This window comes from Sus scrofa, chromosome 10 (assembly GCF_054392235.1).
Source record: "Sus scrofa isolate SSC_HxYL_T2T_F1_AM1 chromosome 10, Sscrofa_HxYL_maternal_Yorkshire_Landrace_v2.0, whole genome shotgun sequence".
In the NCBI taxonomy this organism is placed as follows: domain Eukaryota; kingdom Metazoa; phylum Chordata; class Mammalia; order Artiodactyla; family Suidae; genus Sus; species Sus scrofa.
This window is the reverse complement of record NC_139392.1, coordinates 59,986,519-60,013,524: the sequence shown is the minus strand read 5'-3', so window position 1 is coordinate 60,013,524 and position 27,006 is coordinate 59,986,519. Positions and strand designations below refer to the sequence as shown.

The following is a 27,006-nucleotide window of genomic DNA, read 5'->3' as shown; positions in this document are numbered from 1 at the left end:
AGTCTATAGTGTCCATCTACATTCAACCACTTAATTTTAATAAAACAGCTGCCTTTAATTTTAATAAAACTGGCTATCGAGTTCCCGTCGTGGCGCAGCAGACTAGGAACCATGAGGTTGTGGGTTTGATCCCTGGCCTCGCTCACTGGGTTAAGGATCTGGCACTGCCATGAGCTGTGCTGCAGATCGCAGGTGAGGCTCGGATCCCGAGTTGCTGTGGCTACAGTTCCAATTAGACCCCTAGCCTGGGAACCTCCATATGATGCGGGTGTGGCCCTAAAAGGACAAAAAAAAAAAAAAAAACCAACAAAAAACTGGCTATGATAGGGCTAAGATAAAAAAGGATTCTTAGATCTTCATTTTTAGATCTTAGATCTTTCTTTAAAGAAAACGGCATAACAATAGTGCCTACTCCCCCCAGAGTTACATACAGTGAGAAATAAATGAGATCATCTGAATAAAGCGCTAATGCTAGAAACACAAGAGTTGGACAAGTGTTAGCTGCTATACTCATTAATTACTAGTAATTATGACTATTTCCACACTCATCAAAAACCACTGTGGCATCTTACTTGTGAAAGACAATGAGATCAAATGTGGTCTGTGTGGATTGAGGTTTTCCCTCTCCAGAGAGGTTGTTGGCTTTTTTTTTTTTAAACAAACTTTAGAACAAAAAAAGTCACATCCCCAAACAGATCAACAATTGATCAAAAACGTTTTAGATTTCCCTTCACCTTTAGTTCTGATGTTATCCAAAAACCAACTTAATCCAACCACTCCATCCATGTTTGTTCTCAGGGAAAAGTGGAGAGATGGGGTTCTGTGCAATTTTCTCATTCAGTAATTACCTTTTCAACATCAGAACTAACACTGTGACTATCAGCTGAACTCCTGAAAGTTTTCAATTACCCAAGAGAGATGCCCCAAACAAATGAACTTTATTTTTAGACAACAGATTCAAGCAGGCCACTAAGAAGACCTGACATTTGAACAGTGATGAATACATGGCTGAGTATTTCATTTTCAGCCAGGAACTCCTGATATTAGAAGGAAACTCAAGAGTTCCAGCTGTGGTGCAGTGGGTTAATAATCTGACTGCAGTGGCTCAGGTTCCATCCCTGGCCCAGCACAGTAGGTTAAAGGATCCAGTGTTGCTGCAGCTACAGCATAGGTCACTGCTGTGGCTTGGGTTTAATCCCTGGCCCAGGAACTTCCATATGCACAGTTCGGCCATTAAAAAAAAGAAGAAAATTCCCTCCCCCCACATCACCTAGATTAAACTACTGATAACTGATGAGACAGGCTTCCCAAGAAGGGAGCATTTGGGTAGTTGGGAATAGAAAGGAATGAAAGGGGGAAAGAGAAAGAATATTACAGACCAGGTTAAGATCAGATTACAATCCCAATTAGTGCCTTTGGGATAAACAAGAGACCATTCTGGCTGCTCTGGTGAAGGGTATCACTAGAAACAGAAATACATAAGCAGTCTTCTGCTTTCATATCCTGCATCAGGTCAGTTTGAACATAGCTTTACTCCTATTAAACTTTGACAGGGCTTCTGGAGATGCTGGGTCATGCCTGTCCCAGCCATCCTTAACAGAGACCATAGCCATGACAAACCCAAATTCCTAATTCCTGAACTAATTTGAGTCACCTCACATTGTGGCCACTCAGGAATAGAACAAGTTTTGTTTAAAAAAAAAAAAATGTATGTTTTAATTCAAGAAATAAAAATTCACATTTAATTCCAAAGAGGTGCCAGGAATTTGCTGTAAACAACCAGCCACACCTGCTGCAGAGTCACTTTGGCCAGTGCTTCCTGAGATGCTCTTTCAGCTGAGGGATGGAAGGCAGCAGCTGCTGGCACTCATGACAACGGAGGGGCAGCTTCAAGAGCTCAGGCATCCCATCTCGGACAGTCACTCTGCCAGCCTCTTGTACCATCTCAATCACAGCTGCAAGAAAGGAAAAAAAAGTTTAGACCTCAGCTACTCTGGAAAGCCAAGATACGAAAACAAAAAACAAAAAAAAAACCCACAAACAATTAAAAGGAAAATCTGACTCCAAATAGGCCAGGTATCCTTGAAGCTAGTCAACTAGAGGTTAGGGGAATGGGCTTGGCAGATTCTAAACCTAAGCAACCTACCTCTGAGATTATTACATTCCTCCAGGACACACTCTAAGCAATCCATGTTACTATGTCAAAGGCTTGTTATCACAGGGCTTAACCCCTGGTTAGCTAGTTAACATCCTAGAATACAAAGTTCTACAATGTACATACCTCTTCTACATATGCTTCCTTCTACATACACACAGACCCTGTTAGGTAACCACTCTTGACAGAAGGCAGCCCCCACACTCCTCCCAACTGATGACAGAAGAAAGACATAACAGTTTAGAGCTTTCAGACCCATTAACTCCAATAATTCTCAGGACCACACTTAAGTCTCCTGTTGTTAGAATAAACAACATTCTTTGGACCCTGACATTAACAGTATTCTAAGTTCCCTAAGAAGTCTGCTGATAACAAAGTGGCAATCCTACTACAATCCAAATAATCCAGTTCCTTTTAATGGGGCTCTCTGTGTAGGCAACACAAAGTTGTACATGGTTTTTGAAGCCAATATTTATTTATTTATTTGTTTATTTATTTATTGTCTTTTTGTCATTTTTAGGGCCACAACCTCATATAGAGGAGGTTCCCAGGCTAGGGGTCTAATCAGAGCTACAACTGCTGGCCTACACCACAGCCACAGCAACACCAGATCCGAGCTGCATCTGTGACCTATACCACAGCTCACGGCAACACTGGATCGTTAACCCACTGAGAGAGGCCAGGGATTGAACCTGCAACCTCATGGTTCCTAGTCAGATTTGTTTCCGCTGCTCCACAATGGGAACTCCTGAAGACAATTTATCAATAGGGAAATAACTGAAACAAATGTAAGGACAACTGGTGAAAATCAAAAAATACTGTTTACCTTGTGATTCCAGGAAGTATTCGGTATTGAAAGAATTCCAATGCTTTTTGTTTTTAAGGCAAGGAGAATCAAAGTCCTGGCTGATCACATGAAGGTGTACGTGACTAGTTGAGAGGGAAAAAGACTGACCATTAAACCCAATAAAAACTACAGTTTAATCAAAATGACAAACAGTAAAAGTATGAGGATATAAAATATTGATAGTGTTTCTATTCCACTCAATTCATTTATTCACTTAAGAATATTTACTGCTCTCAGAGTTCCCATCATGGACAGTGGTTAACAAATCTGACTAGGAACCATGAGGTTGCAGGTTCGATCCCTGGCCTTGCTCAGTGGGTTAAGGATCCAGCACTGCCATGAGCTGTGGTGTAGGTCAGACTCGGCTCAGATCTGGTGTTGCTGTGGCTGTGGCGTAGGCCGGAGGCTATAGCTCTGATTAGACCCCTAGCCTGGGAACCTCCATATGCCATGGGAGCGCCCTAGAAAAGGCAAAAAGACAAAAAAATTAAAAAAAATAAAAAATATTTACTGCTCGGAGTTCCTTTCGTGGCTCAGCGGTTAACGAACCCAACTAGGATCCATGAGGATGAGGGTTCGATCCTTGGCCTCGCTCAGCAGGTTAAGGATCTGGCGTTGCCGTGAGCTGTGATGTAGGTTGCAGACATGGCTTGGATCCAGTGTTGCTGGGGCCTGTGGCGTGGGCCAGTGGCTGCAGCTCCGATTTGACCACTAGACTGGGAACCTCTCTGTGCCGAAGGTGCGGATCAAAAAGGCAAAAAAAAAAAAAAAGAATATTTACTGCTCATTAAGTACCTACTAGGGTCAAGCATTGCTCTAGCTCTGGGAATTTAGCAGTGAACAAAATGGGAAAGGCCTGTGCTCTTATAGAAATTATATTCTAATGAGGGGAGAGAATAATAATAAGTAAATAAATAAGGACAATTCTAATTGTTAACACTGCTGAGAAAAAAAAGTGAAACAGGGAAATGGGATAGAAAGTGCCTAGGGGGTAGAGGTTGCCTCTTTAAGAACCTAGAGTGTTCAAGAAAGGGCTCTCCCTGGCAGTGATTTCAGCTAAGAAAGCAGTCAGCAAGCAAAGATCTGAGGAAAGAGTATTACAGGGAGTGCGAAGGCCAAGTGTGAATGAAGGCCCTGAGATGATAAAGAGTTTGGTGCAACCAAGGAAAGGAAAGGTAATATGGCCAGAATGGCTGGAAAGAAGGAGCAGCAACGGGAGGAGCCATATCATAAAGACTCTTACAGGTCAGCAGAGGGTTTGCTTTTATTCTGAAAGCCATTGAGGGATTTTAAGCCACAGAGCACTATTATCTGATTTATACTTTAAAAGATCATGCTGGACAAAATCCAACACCCATTTCTGATAAAAGCCCTTCAGAAAGTAGGCATAGAGGGAACCTACCTCAACATGATAAAGGCCATATATGACAAACCCACAGTGAACATCATTCTCAACGGTGAAAAGCTGAAAGAATTCCCACTGAGATCAGGAACAAGATAAGGAATTCCACTCTCACCACTACTCTTCAACATAGTTTTGGAATTCCTAGCCACAGCAATCAGAGAAGTAAAAGAAATAAAAGGAATCCAAATTGCAAAGGAAGAAGTAAAACTATCACTGTTTGCAGATGACATGATACTATACCTAGAGAATCCTAAAGACTCTACCAGAAAACTGTTAGAGCTCATCCATGAATTTGGCAAAGTCGCAGGATACAAAATTAACATACAGAAATCGACGGCATTTCTATATACTAATAATGAAAGATCAGAAAGAGAAATTAGGGAAGCAGTCCTGTTTACCATCGCATTCAAAAGGATAAAATACCTAGGAGCAAACCTACCTAAAGAGACAAAAGACCTGTACTCTGAAAACTATAAGACATGATGAAAAAAATCAAAGATGACATAAACAGATGGAAAGACATATCATGCTCTTGGATTGGAAGAGTCAATATTATCAAAATGACTATGCTACCCAAGGCAATCTACAGATTCAATGCAATCCCTATCAAATTACCAAGGACATTTTTCACAGAACTTGAACAAAACATTTTAAAGTTTGTTTGGAGGAGTTCCCGTCATGGCGCAGTGGCTAATGAATCCGACTAGGAACCATGAGGTTGCGGGTTCGGTCCCTGACCTTGCTCAGCGGGTTAACGATCCGGCGTTGCTGTGAGCTGTGGTGTAGGTTGCAGACGCGGCTTGGATCCCGTGTTGCTGTGGCTCTGGCATAGGCTGGTGGCTACAGCTCCGATTCGACCCCTAGCCTGGGAACCTCCACATGCCGTGGAAGCAGCCCAAGAAATAGCAAAAAGACAAAAAAAAAAAAAAAAAAAAAAAAAAAGATAAAGTTTGTTTGGAAGCACGAAAGATCCAGAATAGCCAAAAGATATCCTGAAAAACAAAAATGGAGCTGGAGGAATCAGGCTCCTGGACCTCAGACTATACTACAAAGCAATAGTCATCAAAATTGTATGGTACTGGCACAAAGACAGAAATAGAGATCAGTGGAACAGGATAGAAAGCCCAGAATTAAACCTACGCACCTACAGCCAGCTAACCTATGACAAAGGAGGCAAGAATACACAATGGAGAAAGATAGCCTGTTCAATATATGGTGCTGGGAAAACTGGACAGCCACATGGAAAAGAATGAAATTAGAACACTCCTTAACACCACACACAAAAATGAACTCAAAATGGATTAAAGACCTAGATATAAGACCAGATACTATAAAACTCTTAGAGGAAAACATAGGCCAAACACTCTCTGACATAAATGATAGCAACATCTTCTCAGATCCACCTCTTAGAGTAATGACGGTAAAAACAAAAATAAACAAATGGGATCTAATTAAACTTAAAAGTTTCTGCACAGCAAAGGAAACCCTAAACAAAACAAAAAGACAACCCACAGAATGGGAGAAAATCTTTGCAAATGATTCGACTGACAAGGGATTAATCTCCAAAATTTATAAACACCTTCTACTGCTCAATACTAAAAAAACAACCCCTGGGAGTTCCCATGATGGCACAGCAGAAACGAATATGACTAGTATCCATGAGGATGCAGGTTCGATTCCTGGCTTTGTGCAGTGGCTCGGGGATCCAGACATTGCCATGAGCTTTAGTGTAGGTCACAGATGCAGTTCAGATCCCAAGTTGCTGTGGCTGTGGTGTAGGCTGGGGGCTGTAGCTCCCATTTGACCCCTAGCCTGGGAACTTCCACATGCTGTAGATGTGGCCCTAAAAAGCAAAAAAAAAAAAAAAACAACAACAAAAACCACCCCATCAAAAAAAGGGCAGAAGATCTAAATAGATGATTCTCCAAAGGAGACATATGGAGGGCAAAAAAACACATGAAAAGATGTTCAACATCACTCATCACTAGGGAAATGCAAATCAAAACCACTATGAGGTACCTTACACCTGTCAGAACGGCCATCATCAAAAAGTCTACAAACAATAAGTGCTGGAGAGGGTGTGGAAAAAAAGGAACACTAGTACACTGTTGGTGGGATTGCAAATTGGTGCAACCACTGTGGAAAGCAGTATGGAGATTCCTCAGAAAACTCAAAATAGAACTACCATTTGATCCAGCAATCCCACTCCTGGGCATCTACCCAGAGAAAACCACAACTCGCAAAGACACATGTACTCCAATGATCACTGCAGCACTATTTGCAATAGCCAAGACATGGAAACAACCTAAATATCCATCGACAGAGGAGTGGATCAAGAAGATGTGGTACATATACACAATGGAATATGACTCAGCCATTAGAGGAACAAAATACTGGCATTTTTAGCAACATGGATGGACATAGAAGTTATCATGCTAAGTGAAATCAGTCAGACAATGAGACACCAACATCAAATGCTATCTATCACTGACATGCGGAATCTGAAAAAACCGAACGAATTTCTTTGCAGAACAGGTACTGACTCAAAGACTTTGAAAAACTTATGGTCTCCAAAAGAGACAGTGTGGGGGGTGGGGGGATGCGTTGGGGGTGGGGGATGGAAATCCTATAAAATTGTGATGATCATTGTACAACTATAAATGTAATAAATTCATTGAGCAACAAAAAAAAAAAAAAAAAAAGATCATGCTGATTACTGTGTAGACAGAGGGCTGTAGAAAGGGTAAGGATGGATACAGAGTGACCAGTTGGGAGGCTGCTGCAGCAGTACAGGCCAGAAATAATCATGGTTTAGACTAGAGCTACAGCAATCGAGATGACAAGAAGCAATACTTTTTTTTTTTTTTTTTTTGTCTTTTTGCCTTTTCTTGAGCCGCTCCCACAGCATATGGAGTTCCCAGGCTAGGGGTCTAATTGGAGCTGTAGCCACCGTCCTACACTAGAGCCACAGCAACGTGGGATCCAAGCCTCATTTATGACCCACACCACAGCTCATGGCAACACCGGATCCTTAACCCACTGAGCAAGGCCAGGGGTCGAACCCACAACCTCATGGTTCCTAGTCGGATTTCTTAACCACTGCGCCATGACGGGAACTCCAAGAAGCAATACATTTTGGAACAGACTGACAGGAACAACTAATGGATCTGATGTGGGTTTGGGGAGGCTCTACTTACTGAGATGGAGAAGTTTATGGGAAAAACAGGTTTAAGGGAAAGGAAATCAAGAGTTCTCATTTGGATTTGTTAAACCAAGTAGGATGACCTTTTGTATAACTTTGACTCTCTTTTTTTTTAATAGCCACATCTGTGGCATATGGAAGTTTCCAGGCCAGGGATAAACTTGGTGCCTCAGCTGCAACCTACACTGCAGCTGCAATCTATGCCACAGCTGAGGCAGCGCCGAATCCTTAACCCACTGCACCACAGCAGGAACTCCTCCTAGCTTTGACTCTTAGAATCAGAAGTATTTCACTTTCCTCCAGTAAGTCATCAAAATCAACCAGTATATGTGGGAATCCAAAATAGAATATCAGCACTAAGAAATAAGCCTAACTGTATTACAAATGAATAAGGGAACCACACTGAAGGGGGTAAGGAAGAAAATAACTACCCTAATTAAGTTTAGAAAAGAGCATTTTGACTGGATTCTGTAAAAATTTTAAAAGCTCTATACAACTACTGTGGTCTAATGAGTATATGTCTTTCTCACATGGATGTGGGTTAGCAATTCTGCAACTGTTTTATACATGTACTAGGGACTGAACAAATAAGTGAATTTATTATAGCTAATGAGAGCTGGATTTCTCACTGCTGAAGAAATCATGAAAAAGGAAAAGGGAAGATAAGAATGGGAAAGGGGAAGACAAAAATAAACTTTGTAGAGTTGGGCTGCAATCAGAGGTATCAGCAGGAACTCATGGTTATCCACATATGTACATGGATAGAGAAATAAATAATGAGGCATATGTATTTGTGTAGGTTAGGATTCACATGTGTATTTCCTGGCCCCATCTGCTGAGAGGACCTAGAAGCAAAACACTCTGGAATCAAACACTTCTCTCCACGGAAACCTACTGCTTAAGTCTTGTTTATAAATGTCATTTTCCAATAAAAGGAATTACGGCTCTTTGGAGAAGTGATTCATTCCAGGCTAGAACAGGAAAAATATAAGATAAACCTGGAATACCTTGTTCTAAAAAATAAGGGGCCAGAAAATAAGAAAGTGCTCAAAAAATGTTTGAAGTATGTCAAAGTGATATAGGAGCCAACCTAAAGGAGTTTCCAGTGACCAAAGCTGGAACAATTTGAGCAAGAAAATAAACAGTGATAGACTAAATTGAAATCTATGGAAGAGAATAAATATCTATGAGTCCATACAATAAATACATAAAGGAGGAGAGAGGAGTTCCCTTGCGGCACAGTGGGTTAAGGATCCAGCATTGTCACTGCAGGGGTTCAGGTCACTGCTGTGGCATGGATTCAATCCTTGGCCCAGGAACTTCCACATGCTGAGGGCTTGGCCAAAAGGAAAAAAAAAAAAGGCAGGGGATGAGGGGAAGAGACAGCTTCTATACAAAAGAATTCTAATTAATAAAGGAGAAGGAATGAGGGAAACACAAAATTATCATTAGGTAAACACCCTAATAATAAACTTAATAATAACTGTTGCCAGAAAAGATTCACTAATAGATGCTAAAATCACTGGACTTAAGTTTGGGGAGACAAAAGATGTAGCAAAAAAAAAAAAAAGGACTTAACTGGTGGTTCTGTGGTATTTTTGCAAAATAAAAAAAAAGGCATAACCTCGACCTAGCCATGAAAAAACATCAGATAAACCCCAATTGAGACACTATGAAACAACTAACCAGTACTCATCAAAAGTGTCAAGGTCATGGAGTTCCCGTCGTAGCTCAGTGGTTAATGAATCCGACTAGGAACCATGAGGTTGCGGGTTCAATCCCTGGCCTTGCTCAGTGGGTTAAGGATCCGGTGTTGCCATGAGCTGTGGTGTGGGTCACAGATGAGGCTCAGATCCCACGTTGCTGTGGCTCTAGTGTAGGCCGGTGGCTACAGTTCCGATTCGACCCCTAGCCTGGGAACCTCATGTGCCGTGGGAGCAGCCCAAGAAAAGGCAAAAAGACAAAAAAAAAAAAAAAAAAGTGTCAAGGTCATGAAAACCAGGAAAGAGGGGGGAACTGCCACAGATTGGGAAAACTAAGGAGAGACACAACAAATAAATGCAATGTGGGATCCTGAAGCAGAAAAAGAGTGAAAGAAAAATGAGTGAAATTCCAATAAGATCTAGAGTTTAATCAGCGGCAATATTATGGAAGATCTTGGTTCTGCTTCACACTTTCATTTTTACATTTTCTAAATTGATATATTACTTTCACAACAGAAAAAATATTTTCCTTTCTATGTTTAATTTATTCAAACATATGTCATAAACAGTAATCATAAAAGAATACATAAGTGGCAACTTTACTGACTGTTCATCTTGCTCCTCACTCACACCAGTCACGGCTCTTGTTCTGGGCACCCTCCCTAGCACTTTAGCACTCATTACATGAAGGTGGTACAGACACCATGATGACTATGTGAAAAGGGCCCTGGGTTCAAGGGCTGTAAGTCATGAGCCCCACAGTAGCAGGGAAAGAGGACTATGGGTGGCTTTTTGCCCTAAATTTTTTTTTTTTTTTTGGCTTTTTGCCTTTTTCTAGGGCCGCTCCTGGCAGCATATGAAGGTTCCCAGGCTAGGGGTCAGATCGTAACTGTAGCCACCGGCCTACACTAGAGCCACAGCAACGTGGGATCCGAGCCTAATTTATGACCCACACCACAGCTCACGGCAACGCCGGATCCTTAACCCAATGAGCAAGGCCAGGGATCGAACCCGCAACCTCATGGTTCCTGGTCGGATTTGTTAACCATTGCGCCATGACAGGAACTCCCTGCCCTAAATTTTTGAATAAGGTTTTCACAATTAAAAAATATTTTTAATGAGATGCAACATATATCCACCCTGTGACCCAGCAATTCCACTTCTAGGTATTTGTTTACACAGGAACAAAAACACGGAGTATCTCCATGATAAACACAACATGCATGAATCTCAAAATCCATTATGCTAACCGAAAAAATATACATTGTATGATTCCATTTATATTAAGTTCTAAAACAGACAAAACTCACCTATGCTGAAAGAAATCAGAGTAACAGTTGGGGGTTGAGGGAGGATGAACTAGAAAAGTGCACAAGAGAACTTCCCGGGAGAGAGAAATGTTCTATATCTTTTTCTTTTTTCTTTTTTTTGCTTTTTAGGGTTGCATCAGAGGCCACGCTAGGGGTTGAAACTGAGTTGTAGCTGCCGGGCTACACCACAGCCACAGCAACGTTAGATCCGAGCCATGTCTGTGACCTACACCATAGCTCATGGCAACACCAGATCCTTAACCCAGTGAGCAAGGCCAGGGATCAAACCTGTGTCTTCATGGATGCTAGTCAGATTCGTTTCTGCTGAGCCATGATGGGAACTCCAAAATGTTCTGTATCTTGACCACAGCGATAGTGACATGGCATATACATGTGCCCAAACTGATCAAACTATAAAACTTACTATGCATTTTACTGTATGTAAGTTATGTCTCAATTTAAAATAAAGAGTACATAGCTCCCACAGTGGTGCAATGGTATCGGCAGCATCTACGCAGCACCAAGACACAGGTTCAATCCCTGGCCCAGCACAATGGGTTAAAGGATACAGCCCTGCTGCAGCTGTTGCAAGTGTGGCTTGGATCTGATCCTAGCCTGGGAACACTATATGCCGCAGGGCAGCTGACAAAGAAAAAAAAAAGAAAAAGAAAACAAGATAAAGAGTATGATAGGGGAAAATGTGGTACAAAACTTTCATTTGGTTAGTGGCCAGTAATCTAAGCCATAATTATTCACGTAATAAAATGTGAAGAATGTTGGGTAGTTAAAAAAAATAACCAAAAGAAATTCTGATACATGCTGCATCATGGATGGACCTTGAAGACATTATCCTAAATGAAATAAGCCAGCCACAAAACGATAGATACTGTATGATCCCACTGGTGTGAGGTATGAGGTACCTAGGGTGATCAAATTCATAGAGACAGAAAACAGAATGGTGGCTGCCAGGGACTAGGAGAAGAGGAGGAATGAAAGGTAGTTTGGGGAGTTCCCACTGTGGCACAGCAGGATAAGGATCCAGTGTTGACTGTGGCAGTTCAGGATCAATCCCCAGTCTGTCCGATCCAGTGTTATGGATTCAATCCCTGGCCCAGGGGCTTCCATATGCCACAGGTACAGCCGAAAAAAAGAAGAACAAAAAAGAGAGAGAGAAAGGTAGTTTGGGAATATATTCTAGAAATAGATGTTGGTGATGGTTGCAAAACAATGTGAACCTACTTAATGCCACTGAATTGTACACTTATGTATATTTTACCACCAAAAAAAAAAAAAAAAAGATAACTCAGAAATCCAATGAGACTGCTTATCTTGTTGCTTAGCTCAAAAGAATGAAAAACATGCCTTGCCTGAATTCTTTGAAAAGAATCAATCATTCCTTTCTAAATCCTTCTGGGTATGATCGGAAGGAAAACAGACTCTACACTTTTTTCTCTTTTTATTTTAAATCTCAGATCTACTAAGTTGTCATGAGAGAAGTCAGTGAAACTTGTCTCCTTCAAAACAATGGTCCTTAAGTGTTTGGGGTTATAGATGCTTCTGAAAAAGCTGAAAAAAGTCACTGACCACAGTTCCTGAGGGTAGTGAAACTGCTTCATCTAACAGGTTAGGCTCTCAGAGTTTACCCTCTAAGAACTGTACATTATCCAGTTACAAGCAGAAGTAGGAACCCAAGGCTTGTAAGCATGTCAAGCAGATAGGTAGAAGTTTCAGCCCACCTGCTTTGGAAACATCCCCCCCCCCCCCTTAGTCCCCTGAGCCTCAGGCTACTGGGACACTCAGCAGACCCAGGCAGAATCTGTCTGTCCACTCAGACAGAACCAGGACATGGCAGCACTCCCCACAAGGCTTACCTCATGCTAGGAATGGCGTGGTAGCCCAATCGGAAGCGGAGTTTGCTGGAGCCAGCAAAGTCTGCAATCACCTTTTCCCCCACAGTGTGCATGTGTCTGAGGAGCTCAAGGTGTTCTCTGGTAACAGCCTTCAGACTGGAAATGGAGGCCCATGGTAAGACCAGCCAGTGGTAACGAGCCTTGGGGTATTTATCCTTAATCACCACCACCTGGTCATCTTTGTAAACCTAGCAGGGGGCACAAGAGAAGAAAACAGCCATCTACCACACATCTTGTGTGTGCCAGACACTGTCATATTTATTAACTCAATTTCCCCACAATCTTATGCAGAAGGTCTTAGCATCCCAACTTTGCTAGATGAGGGCAGAGGTTCAGAGAAGTTGAGTAATTATGCCAGGTCACAAAGTTACTAAGCGGGAAGCCAGCACAGCTCTAGTTACCCCAGAGTCACCATACTACACAGAACACACAGAAGAGGCCCAGCACAAAATAGTTCCTGTGGATCTGATGTAAAATCCCTGTAGGCATAAATTCAAATGCACCCTTTTCCACTCTAACACAGCAGACCACAGGACACAAGCAAGTGTGTTCCAAGAAGGCTTGTCACCCCGGGATGTAATTTACGAACTCAAAGACTCCTCCCAGGATGACGGCTGACTAGTAATCCCAGGGCAGCCCAGTATACAGTCACAATACATTATCTGATGCTCTGTTGAAAGCGACCCACACTAAGGTTAAGACAACTTGATGGTACCCAGAAGGTCAGAGGAACAAGGCAGAGAGGATATTCATTTGAAAAACTTAGCTTCTGGAGTTCCTGTCGTGGATCACAGGAAGCGAATCCAACTAGTATCCATGAGGATGTGGATTCAACCCCTGGCATCACTCAGTGGGTTAAGGATCCAGCGTTGCCAGGAGCTATGCTGTAGGTCACAGACACAGCTCAGATCCCCATTGCTGTGGCTGTGGCTGTGGCTGTGGCTGTGGCTGGCAGCTGTAGCTCCGATTTGACCCCTAGCCTGGGAACTTCCATATGCCACACGTTTGACTCTAAAAAGACCGAAAAAGAAAAAGAAAAAAAACTTAGCTTCTCTCCAAAGAGTTCCAGTTGCTAACATGCTAACATAGTGACAAAAGAAAGCCCACTCGGGAGTTCCCGTCGTGGCGCAGTGGTTAATGAATCCGACTAGGAACTGTGAGTTGCGGGTTCGGTCCCTGCCCTTGCTCAGTGGGTTAACGATCTGGCGTTGCCGTGAGCTGTGTGTAGGTTGCAGACGTGGTTCGGATCCCGCATTGCTGTGGCTCTGGCATATACAGCTCCGATTGGACCCCTAGCCTGGGAACCTGCATATGCCGCTGGAGCGGCCCAAGAAATAGAAAAAAAAACCAAAAAAAATGCCATTTTGGAGTTCCCGTCGTGGCGCAGTAGTTAACGAATCTGACTAGGAACCATGAGGTTGCAGGTTCGATCCCTGCCCTTGCTCAGTGGGTTAACGATCCGGTGTTGCGGTGAGCTGTGGTGTAGGTCGCAGACGTGGCTCGGATCCCGCGTTGCTGTGGCTCTGGCGTAGGCTGGCAGCTACAGCTCCGATTCGACCCCTAGCCTGGGAACCTCCATATGCCGCGGGAGCGGCCCAAGAAATGGCAAAAAGACAAAAAAAAAAAAAAAAAAGAAAGGCCACTCAATCTCACAAAACAGCCCAATAAAATGAATCGCATTCAGAAGGAGTGCTCTCCTCTGACTTCATTTGTAGTTATGACCTCTGTGGAGTGACATGCAATATACTTCAATGCCAAAATTTTATTCTGACCTGCATTTTAGGGTCCTCCATGGAAATCTTCAAGCCTTGACTCCAGTGGCTCAATGATTCCTAAAACAAAAAAGGGTAATGTAAATTGCAAATGCTGATAGTTAATACTGTACATCAAAAAAAGTGCAACCAAAGTTGAAATAAGGTTACTTTTTAAGAATTAAACTATATCCCTTTACCTCAATCTTTTGCCTTTATAAACCATAAGGTATTCCCATTTTCTTCCCATATTGAGCTCTTCATGTCTAGGCAGAAGCTGGAAACGCAGACTGAACTGCATCTTATTTGCCCTCTCCCACTCCATCTACAGTTTGGTTAAGTTTCTGCTTTGACATCAGGCTGTGAATTACACGATCTATGAAGAGTTTTGATGTTAACCTTTTATAGACACACACATGACTGAGCCATCTTAGTAGCTCAATGCCAAACATACTACTGTTACCACCCTACCTTCAAGTGGCTAACCTCAGGAGTTCAAGAATAAAAGGTCATTCATCCAAATGACTGGAGACACAAAAAAGTGACTCTTTCATCATGGATAATAAGCGTTCACATGTCTGGGCTTTACAGCATACAAAATAATTAAGCAGTCATTACATCTCATTTAATCTCCATATTATCTGTCAAGCACATGATCCTCACCTTTTTGGTGGCTGCATCCTTTTCCTTCTTTGGGGGCACAGAGCACTGGCTAGGGTTGCTCCCAGGTTCTGCTCCTGTACTGGGCTTAGCTTCCTGAGAAGCATCCCTTTCTACAGAATCACTGTTGCCTGACCTCTTTCTCTTCCTGTGTGTTTTCAGGCCAGGGCTCTTTGCCTCTTCCTCAAACTCTATAACATATGGATAAAGTTCATTCACCATGTGGAGAACCTGGCCAGGCTGCAGCTTCATCTCTTGGTCCTTACCAATTATGACTGAGTCAATGCTGGTGGGATTGACCCCTACCTGCGGAAGAGTCAGAACGTAATTATAATAATAGCAATAATACCATTAGTAATATAGCCACAGCTATGTTTAACCACTTACTATGTGCCAGGCACCATGCCTAATATTCACTTTACTGGCTGGCACAGACACTCTAAAGTCAACAGCATAAGAAAATCATCAAGTATAACTGGAAATCCAAGTTACAAACACACATACCTGCTTTACCTTGACATATCCTTTGTTACATTCTGCTTTCAATTGCACTGAAAGAGAATGAAAACAGTTAAACCCAAAGGTCACAGAGAACCAGACACTCGTTCCTGTTCTCCCAACAAGACAATGAGGCAACTTGACAAGGGTTTCCTCAAAGGTCTACAAGCAAAATCATCTGTGATTCAGGTGGTTAGAGCTCCAAATCCTTCCATAAAATGCCCAATAGGCATTCTCTCATGGCTCAGGGGGTTAAGGATCCATCATTGTCACTGTAGTGCGGGTTTGATCCCTGGCCCACATGGGTCACAGGTGTGGCCGAAACAAACAAACGAAAACATATAATGCCCAATAACATACATACTCCCTTGGCTAGTGCTAATATCTCTATAAGGCAGCTTCACTGAATCCCCACCAATCTCCCTATTCCAGAGTCCTTGGCTCACTTAGGGTCATAGACTCTGCAGTCAGGGAAGGGGACCTACTTCTCTCACAAGGTCATACAGCTCAAGATTAAGTTAGACTTCCACTGGAAGCTCCCTTGTGATGCAGAGGGTTAAGGATCCAGCACTGCTGCCGCAGCTGTGGCGTAGGCTGCAACTGCGGCACAGGTTCGATCCCTGGCCTGGGAAATTCCACATGCCATGGGTATGGCCAAAAAGTAAGTAAGTTAAGTAAGTAAATACATAAATAAATAAATTAGACTTCCATTAGAGTTCCCGTTGTGGCACAGCAGAAATGAATCTGACTAGGATCTGAGGATTTGGGTTTGATTCCTGGCCTCGCTCAGTGGGTTAAGAATCTGGGGTTGCTGTGGCTGTGGTGTAGACCGGCAGCTGCAGCTACAATCCGACCCCTAGCCTGGGAACTTCCATATGCAGGGGATGCAGCCCTAAAAAAAAAAAATAAAAATTAAGACTTCCACTGTTATATGAAACTACCAGATGCCTACAGAGAAAGACGTAAAAGATATATTCCTGGAAAACAAAGTTCAGCTGACGCTGCGTAGAAAAAGTGGACAGAAAATTCTCAAAAGAGTACTGCAGGGACAGAACAGTCTAAGCATGTGTGGGAAAAGTAACACTAAACATTCATGTTCATATAAGTGAACAAAAAGTTTCATAAACAATAAAGTCCTACTGCATAGCAGAGAGAACTATATTCAATGTCCTATGATAAACCATAATGGATAAGTTTAAAAAAGAATGTGAATCACTTTTCTGTACAGCAGAAATTAACATGACCGTGTAAATCAACAATACTTCAGAGTTCCCACTGTGGCACAGTGGATTAAGAACTTGACTGCAGCAGCCCAGGTTGATGCGGAGGCATGGGTTCAATCCGGCCTGATGCAATGGGTTAAAGGATCTGGCATTGCCTCAGCTGCAACTCAGATGCAATCCCTGGCCCAGGAACTTCCATATGTCACAGGTGCAGCCATGAAAAAAACAAAAACAACAATACTTAAAGAAAAGGGAAGGGAAGGCAAGAAGAAAAAAGTTTCTGGGGTGAGACAGGGAGCAAAGAGATGCCACAGCTGCTCCAGAGAGGATAGGCAGAAGACAGACTGACATACACACCCTACAGCTGCTACTGTGACAAGGGGAACAGAGAGCAAGAAGAAGCTGTGTCTAATTCCGTATCTTTGGCTTAGTCAGCTCAAGCATGGCCTTTTTTTTTTTCCTCCCATTTAAATTAACTCATGCGGGAGAAACCATAATCAGTGCTGCAGATTCCAAGACTAAGGAAATCCTGCTATGAGGAATCCTGCTAGGGGAAGGCCTATAATCAGTGAGTATGCCTGAAATTTACAAGTTAAAAAAACGAGGTATATGGTTTTTCCTGAGGCCTTTCATTTTATTAAATCCTAGGAAAAAATGTCCATCGACAGAGGATTGGATTCGGAAGATGTGGTATATATACACGATGGAATACTACTCAGCCATAAAAAAGGATGACATCATGCCATTTGCAGCAACATGGATGGAACTAGAGAATCTCATACTGAGTGAAATGAGCCAGAAAGACAAAGACAAATACCATATGATATCACTTATAACTGGAATCTAATATCCAGCACAAATGAACATCTCCTCAGAAAAGAAAATCATGGACTTGGAGAAGAGACTTGTGGTTACCTGATGGGAGGGGGAGGGAGTGGGAGGGATCGGGAGCTTGGGCTTATCAGTCACAACCTAGAATAGATTTACAAGGAGATCCCGCTGAATAGCATTGAGAACTATGTCTAGATACTCATGTTGCAACAGAAGAAATGGTGGGGGAAAAACTGTAATTGTAATGTATACATGTAAGGATAACCTGACCCCCTTGCTGTACAGTGGGAAAATTAAAAAAAAAAAAAAACAGACTTAAAAAAATAAATAAATAAAATTAAAAAATAAAAAAAAAATAAAAAAAAAAATAAATCCTAGGAAAGCCATTTCAAGAGCTGGATGCCATGGCCTTTTTTTTTTTTTTTAATATTATTTTTAAACCCGCACCAGAGCAGCAACCCAAGCCACTGCAGTGTTAAGACCAGATCCTTAAAGCCGCTGAGCCACAAGAGAAATCCCCATAGTCTCCTAAACATACCATCCTCTGAGTGCGGCTATATGTACAGGATGGATTCATCCCATCACCTCTCAAACACGATTTCATCCTGGAAATCCCAAACTCAACTGTCTCACTGCCCAACAAGCAGTCTCTCTGGGCAGAGTGCAGGACTCAGTTCTACCACCCCACAGTACAAAGTGGAACCTGCCTGCTCCCAACACTGAATATTAACTACTTTCAGAGTCACCCCGGGGTCAGAGGATGGGATCAGGAATGCATAAGGCCCTGGTGTTGACTTAAGAGTTCTGTTCCTGAGTTTTGCGTATGGCACACAAAAGGTTTTCTTTTCCATCAGTAGCATCCGGTGCATCTTTGATTATTACTATCTGAAGGAGCCAAACATAGTAATCTCTGCATTCATTGCCATGACCAGTTACCTTGCTGTCGAGAGCACTTCTTGTCAGTGATCTTGGTCTCTGGGCCTCGCCCAACAATGACTGCTTCCAAATGTGGAAGCTTGATACGCTGGTGCCGGCTGTCCTGTCTCACCAACCAGCATACCCGCGTCATTATTCTGAGAGACAAAACACAAGAGAATTGCTGGAAACATCAGCACAAGTCCTCCAGGGCCACACCCAGACACACATATGCCATTACCAGCTGTTCCTCTTGAGGCAAGTGACTTCACCTCCCCAGTCTGAATTTCCTCACCTGTAAATATGATAATGATAGGACTCCTGAGGCTTGTGAGGATTAAATAAGATAATGTGGATAAGTATTTACTTCTGTGCCTGAATTATGCTACGCAAATATTTGTTTACTGGCATACTGTACATGATGGACATTAGGCTACATGCCGAGGATCAAAGGATGATGAAACACTGTCCGCATTCTTCAGGGACCTGGAGTACAATGGGGCAGACAGACTCACATACCAATTATTATGATATAATGTAATTCCCACCATAAGGGAGTAACTAAATAAGGCCTTAGCCAGGGAAAGGAAAGACTGATTCTTACAGGGAGTATCAAAAAAAAGGTTTCATGAAGAAGGGATATTTACACTAGGTTTTAAAGGACAAGAAATTTGCCTGGCGAAGGACTAAGGACATAAGAACAAATGAGGTTCTTCATGTCCACGAGCATCTTTACGTGTATTAGAAGGTTTCCTTTCCTTAACTGTCATAACATACTGATGTTAGAATACATTTTAGGGAGTTCCTGCTGTGGTGCAGTGGAAACGAATCCGACTGGTATGCATGAAGATGCTGGTTTGACCCCTGGCCTCATTCACTGGGTTAAGGATCCAGCATTGCCGTGAGCTGTGGTGCAGGTCACAGAAGCAGCTCCGATCTCTAATTGCTGTGGCTGCAGCATAGGCCAGGAGCTACAGATCTCACTCGACCCCTAGCCTGAGAACTTCCATATGCTGCGAGTGTGGACCTAAGCAAACAAAAAAATACATTTTAGTGCCATCTACCAGAAAACTGTCATAATAAATACACAAGCCTACAATTTCTAAAGTGTGGATGCAGCACCTTTATGCAGTACACATCCTGCACAACACTAGCGGAGGTGCTGGTACTCTTTTGAAAAACAACTTCATGTAGAGTGTCAGCAGAAGAGAAAGAGAAGAAATTCGGTAAAAGGATGAGGGCTGAAAAAAGGCAAAACAAAGGGGATGGAGGAGAAAAGGCAGAAGGAACTATGAAGGTAGGCTTAATTACTGATTGCATTTGGGGAATGACAAAGGAGTAAAGGGAGATACCGAACAAGATTTCTAATTTAGAAATACCCATCAACCAAAATGAGGAGTTCACAGGCAGATATAATTTGGGGATAATCAACAGGTGAAGAAGGGAAGGTTTCAGATTGAAACACAATTAGATTAAGTTGCCTGTGGAAGATCCTAGAGTCACCCTGGTATATATGGGTGGGTATGAAGTTCTGAAAGGGGAATGGACTGAATATGTGTGTGCATGTATGTGTGTGTTTTGAGGACACAAAGAGCTTCATTCGAGGGTCTTAGGAATTGCAATTTGGGAGACACAGTTTAGAGTAAAACTGAAAGTGTTTCAGGTAAGAGAAAGAGTCAGGGGCTTATAAAAGCAAAGGTTGTTAAAAATTGTCTTATAAGAATTAAGACTAGGAGTTCCCGTTGTGGCTCAGTGGTTAACGAATCCGACTATGAACCGTGAGGTTGCAGGTTCGATCCCTGGCCTCGCTCAGTGGGTCAGGAATCCGGCGTTGCTGTGAGCTGTGGTGTAGGTTGCAGATTCGGCTCAGATACCACGTTGCTGTGGCTGTGGTGTATAGACGGCTACAGCTCTGATTAGACCCCTAGCCTGGGAACCTCCATATGCCGCGGGAGCAGCCCTAGGAATAGCAAAAAGACAAGACAAAAAAAAAAAAAAAAAAAAAAGAATTAAAACTAGCTCTAATGCAAAAATGAAATATTTGTCCTCAACTGAATATATATATTTGAAAGGCATCAATGTGTCATGAAAGTTAAGACAAGGAAAGAGGATGAGATCACACTGCGGGGCAGAGCAGGGACTTGTGGGAGGGATAGGACTAAATCTTCAGGATGCCCACCCCCACCCCCTCTGATTCCAGAAGCTTATTAACGCTTGAGCCTCTAAAACCCTTTCTTTGATGGAGTTCCCGTCGTGGTGCAGCAGAAACGAATCCAACTAGGAACCACAAGGTTGTAGACTCGATCCCTGACTTCGCTCCGTGGGTTAAGAATCTGGTGTTGCTGTGAGCTGCGGTGTAGGTCACAGATGTGGCTCAGATCCAGCGTGGCTGTGGCTGTGGTGTACGCCGGCAGCTGCAGCTCCTCCGACTGGACCCCTAGCCTGGGAACCTGCATATGCTGAGGGTGCGGCCCTAAAAAGCAAAAAAAAAATTAAAAATTTAAAAAAAAAAAACCCTCTCTTTGAGAAATGCCTTCTTCAGGCCTTCTGCATAAGCTCTGTACTCATAGGGAAAAGAAAAAAAATTAAGAGTTTTAAAAATCAGAGTTTCGTTATCATCTGCAAAGACAGGATAAGGCAAGGCAGCAGAAGCAAATGAGCACAGAGCAGGTGCAGTCACAGAAGTTGGATCAGTCAGGAAAGGCTTTGGAAACTGCCCAGTAGAAAAGGCCAAGAGCCAAGGGGACAGAAAAGAAAAGGAGTGGGAATGAACATTCCATTTCAAAACACGCAAGTGACAGTATAAACCTCAACAATGACAAGTCATGGGTGGGGGTGAAAAGATCTTAGTTGGCTGACCCAAAGGAGCTGCCACAGAGAGCCACAATAAAAGGCAGAGGTGCAGAAAGAATACTAGGCCAAAAAGTTGAGATTTAACCACCCATATCAGACAACTGCCAAGGTCTGAGCTGCACAGCAAAGTGAAACAACAGCAGCTGTGCTTAGGCAGGGTGAAGTGGGGAAAGCTAGAGTCTGAGATTAGTCAGGAGGTTGTAAGTATGTGGGCCAGAGTAAGGTTCAAAAGGCAGGTGAGCAGGACTTTGTGAAGGAGCCACTCCAAGAGCATGAAGAGTCAGCTGCAAATCTAAACCCCAGAGCCTCAAATGATAATGGTGCTAACAGGCAAGTCCCACTTTTTTTGGGGGGGTGGAGGGGTTGTACCTGCAGCATACATAAGTTCCCAGGCCAAACCTGTACCACAGCAGTGACAATATTGAATCCTCAACCACTAGGCTACCAGAAAACTCCAGGGAAATCCCACATTTAAATGCTATGTGTTCAGAAGGGCATCTGTTTGCACTTGCTAGAAACTGATGAATGACCAGGTGATGGACTGAGAAGCGAAACATGTCTTCATTAAGCATTGGGAAATGTTGACTGATTACTCACAGTAATAATAAAAAAGGCATGGGAGTTCCTGCTGTGGTTCAGCAGTAACGAACCTGAGGATGCAGTTCGATTCCTGCCCGCACCCAGTGGGTTAAAGATCTGGCATTGCCATGAGCTGTGGTGTAGGTCACAGATGTGGCTCAGATCCCACATTGCTGTGTCTGTGGTGTAGGCGAGCAGCTACAGTTCTGATTCAACCCCTAGCCTGGGAACTTCCATGTGCCGCAGATTTGGCCCGAAAAAGAAAAAAAAAAAAGGGCAGCTTAAAGAGAGAATAGTTGGAGGGCAGGGACAGGAGAGTATCCAATGGACAGCTGAGAGCATGGCTGACTTTTTCAGGATAAAAGGATCTATCCCTACTGCCCTATACAAACACACATTCACATGCTTCATTCCCCCTAAAGTCCTGAATGTTCAGCACAGCCCTGGAAACTTGCCCAGCCCTGATCAATCCCAAATCCCTCAGGCTCAGAGTTAGAACCCCACAAAGGTTACTTATTTCACCTCTCACTTCTTTGCACTGAACTGGTCCCATTTACCCACCCCTTTCTCTCCTCCCTTCCCCTGGACTCACATCATGCTCCCTTGCACACACACACATCCTTCAGGTATAATGTACTATAGCAGGTCTCCCAAATAAATCATCCTTAATATGCTCTCCTGGGTACTGAATTATACTCTCTCCTCCCTCCTGCAAAACCAAATCCTTTTTAACTCCCAAGTCCTACCTCCTCCCTTAGGCCTTCATGTCCCCCTCTTCTCTGCATCTTTTTATTGGTGTGGTCAATTTACCGTCTCTGAAATTAAATATGAATCCCATTGGCCAGATGAGATTATAATCTCCTTATAAACAGACTGCAGCCATTCAGGAAACTCTGGAGATCACTGGCCTAGGCCAGATGTGGTCTCGTACTTCTGGATCCCCTAGTGTTCAGCACACCTGTATCAAGTGCACACTATGGGATAGGCACTTAGTAAATGTCTTACTTATATCATGTCATTTAAACTTCACAACAACTCTCATTCTAAGGAAAACTTAAGTCTTAGAGAAAATAAGTAACATGTTCAAGTCACATAGCCAACATGGGCCAGAACTAGAATTTGAATTATTCTGAAGAATGGGTTCTTAAATACATCATATGCTTTTTGTCTTCACTTATTTGATCATTCAGTCAAAAGAACTGCATGTTTACTATGTACCTCATGTCCTTCTGGTGCTGGGAATAAAAAAATAATACATCTCATTTGTACTGTTTGATGCAGATATAATACATTATTCTTGCATTCAAAAGGCTCAGAGTCTTGTGGAAGAGAGATACTCAAAAACAATTGTAACAAATGTGGAAAGTTTAATGACAGGTCTATGCAAAGGCTATTGTGGGAGCACAAAGCTGGAGTACCCAACCTAGACTAGGAGAAAGGAGGTGTCAAGGTTTCCTATAAGAGGTGGGCCTAAAATGAGACCTACATATTAACTGGGTTAATTAGGTGAAAGTGGGCAGCCTAATTAGGTGAGAAGCAGGAAGTGGAGAAAGGAATCAGAGAGATTATAGTCAAAGGGAACAGCAAGGGCAATGCACGAAGAAATAGCACGGTGAGCATGAAGAGCAGTTCGGGGTTGGCTGCAACCTAAAGTATGAGGCGGAAAAGAGGTCAGAGTTGCAGGTGGGTCCAGATGAAGCACAGCGCTGTGTGACTGGCTGAGAAGCTCAAACTTTGGAAGTTCTAAACTTTAGAAGTTCTATTTGTTTAGTAAACAATACATATTTGATGAATAAATGAGTAGGAAAAGACTGGATGAATGAACAGACAGATTTTAAAATATTATTAAGCAGGACTTTGACTCAGGTTTGTTTTCAAAGATCATTTAAGGGAGAGTAGTTAGTGTGGAGAACATGTATGTGGGGAATAGGACTAGAGATGGGGAAACTAGTTAGAAGGCAATCATATTTCAAATGAGCGATGATAAGGTTTAAAGGCCAATAATAGAGACAGAGAAAAAGAGCGGATTTGAGAAATATTTAGGGAGTAAAAGACTTAGTGATGGATGTGCTAAAAGTTCAGGGAAATGTGGAATGTGAATGGTCTGTGGAACTTCCAGGCAAAGCTATCCAGCACGGTATAGTTAGAGGTGAACATGAAACTCAGAAGAGTAGTCTAAGCTGGTATTTTGATTTGGGAACATGCAGGAGGGAGTTAAAACCAAGCCAGTTGGGAGTTGCCCTTTTGGCGCAGCGGAAACGAATCTGACTAGTATCCATGAGAATGAGGGTTCGATCCCTCACGTTGCTCTGTGGGTTGGGGATCTGGGGTTGCCATGAGGTGTGGTGTAGGTCACAGAAGCAGCTTGGATTCCGAGTTGCTGTGGGCGTGGTGTAGGCAGCAGCTGTAGCTCCAAACTGACCCCTAGCAGGGGAATTTCCATAGCTCCAAATTGACCCCTAGCCGGGGAATTTCCATACGCTGAATATTCGGTCCGAAAAAGAAAAAAAAAGAAAAAAAAGTCAGTTAATATGCTCATTCAGGCAGTGTGTAGCAAATGAAAAGAGCAGTGGCTAGAATCACAAGCCTTGGAAACCCCCAACACTTTAGGCAAAGAAAAAGACTATCCACTGGAAAGGGGAGGGAAAGAAAAAGGAGTTCCCATCATGGCGCAGTGGTTAACGTATCCAACTAAGAACCATGAGGTTGCGGGTTTGATCCCTGGCCTTGCTCAGTGGGTTAAGGATCCAGTGTTGCCGTGAGCTGTGGTGTAGGTCGCAAACTTGGCTTGGATCTGGTGTTGCTGTTGCTGTGGCTCTGGCGTAGGCCGGCATCTACAGCTCTGATTAGATCCTTAGCCTGGGAACCTTCATATGCCAGAGGAACAGGCCCTAGAAAAGGCGAAAAGACCAAAAAAAAAAAAGAAAAAAAAAGGACTATTCATGGGAGAAATGACTGGTTAGAAAAGCACATGGAGAATCAGCTAGAACGTAAGCTCTTTAAGAGAAAGCACTCTAACTTGTTCATCTCTGTACTGCAATAAAGCGTACAGAAATGCTGAATAAAGGAGCTGGTATATCGCCTTAAAAAGCAATCAGGAGAGGAGTTCCCGTCGTGGCGTAGTGGTTAAGGAATCCGACTAGGAACCATGAGGTTGCGGGTTCGGTCCCTGCCCTTGCTCAGCGGGTTAAGGACCCGGTGTCGCCATGAGCTGTGGTGTAGGTTGCAGACGCGGCTCGGATCCCGCGTTGCTATGGCTCTGGCGTAGGCTGGTGGCTACAGCTCCGATTCAACCCCTGGCCTGGGAACTTCCATATGCCGCGGGAGCGGCCCAAGAAATAGCAACAACAACAACAACAAAGAAAAAAAAGCAATCAGGAGAAATATTAACAAGTTTCAAAAGCAACAAAGGGATCCAGTAATCAACTGAAAAACATCTATCTGCCTAGGTAATCCACCCCAGGGAAAATATCAGGGGAAGGATAGGTCTGAAAGCTACACTGCAGGAAACCAAGGTAAGGAGTTGGAAACAGAATTTAGAATACTCCTTCAAAAGTTTGGATAAAAAGGGGGAAAGAGTTACTGGATGAGAGCTAAAAGAAAATGGATCACTTCTTTCTTTCTGGCTGGGATTGAGGGGGAAAGGATCTGAGAAACCTGACCTTGTTTATACACCACTGGGACATAGATATGGGCAGAAAAGGTCTCACAAGTATAAAAGAAAGGTCAGAAGCAAAGATAAAGAAATCTGCTTTGATCAGGACACAGCTCATCCTATGACACTTAAGGAAAGGTAAACGTAAGTATAAATCTAGATTACTTTGTGTGAAGGGAAAGGAGGGGCAGAAATTTGAGGAGCACGTGTAATAACCTCAATTTTCTCCCTAACATAGTAAATAGTTACAGAGTAAGGTGTATGGGAGCTTAATAAGCTGAAGAAAACTGATATAAAACAGTGGATAACATCCAAGCCTCCGAAGTCCAACTGCTAGAGTTCAAATCTTGCCTCCTCCACCTTACTCACCATGTGACTTGAGGTCAGTTATCTACGCTGTCTTTACTTCTTCAGCTGTAAAATGATATTAATTATTGCTCTACACCATGGCATTGTCACAAGGGCTAAATTAAGATGTAAAAAGTTCAGCATCTGGCAAAAAACACGGATTCAACACTAGTATCACTCTTGTTAACAGTGGAGGTAGGATGAAAGCGGGAGCTAAGGAAATGACCATCCACAGCACTGACTGCAACTAAGGTGAAAGGGCACAAATCTGTTTCGTCTCCCCATAGGAAGAAGCCTGTCTCAAACGTTCTAGTGATATCCAATATAAACCAAAAGGCCCCAAATCTGGACCACATTTAATTCCATATGGAAATTATATCCTTGTTTTCTTCTTTCTTTTGTCTTTTTGGCTTATTCTAGGGCCGCTCCCGCGCATATGGAGGTTCCCAGAGTAGAGGTCCAATTGGAGCTGTAGCCATCGGCCTACGCCAGAGCCACAGCAACACCAGATCCAAGCAGCGTCTGCGACCTACACCACAGCTCATGGCAACGCCGGGTCCTTAACCCACTGAGCAAGATCAGGGATCGACCCGCGACCTCATGGTTCCCAGTCGGATTCGTTAACCACTGCGCCATAACAGGAACTCCTACATCCTTGTTTTCTTGAACCACAGTCACTCACTAGTCTGTGAGAAAAGGCTTGCATCTTCTGACCTTCCTATAAGGCCTGTCGAGGGCGCTGTGAAGGGCCCTCAAGTTCCTTTCAGGGAGCGTTTCTGGGGAAAACATCCGTCCTGACAGGCTGAGCCGCCTCCTTGGGTTGGACAGTGCCCACTCTCTAATCTTTCCTCTGCTTGTGTTCCGACTGACACAAGTGATGGGCACAAGAGAAAGAACGCTGTGTGACGAAACCAACGTGAAAGCCGCCAAAACATAGCAGGAGAGAAATGGGACACCCAAAGCCCTAGAATGAAGCAACACCTGCCGACAGAAGCCGTGAGAACGTCACTCAGGGGCAGTAGGGGACCAACCTGAGGCCCACATCCACGGCTTTCAATCCGGCCAGCAGGGTAGCGGAGGAGGTAGGCCAACAACTGCCTTACCTCGAGACAGCAGAGGGGGATAAGCTCACGTTACTCCTCCATGACGCACAACTTCCGG

The 27,006-nt window shown here is 43.2% G+C and overlaps 1 protein-coding gene across 2 annotated transcripts; it reads right to left on the bottom strand.

Annotated features, from left to right (window-relative positions):
• Positions 1-919: 919 nt before the first annotated feature.
• On the bottom strand, positions 920-27,006 carry APTX (aprataxin; the record flags this gene model as incomplete). 2 transcript variants are annotated; one of them, NM_001434882.1, is given in 8 exon segments in its annotated part: positions 920-1,955; positions 2,982-3,085; positions 12,494-12,720; positions 14,305-14,364; positions 14,947-15,249; positions 15,448-15,494; positions 18,432-18,568; positions 26,949-27,006. In NM_001434882.1, coding segments are annotated over 7 exon segments (1,029 nt in total). In that variant the 3' UTR covers positions 920-1,800.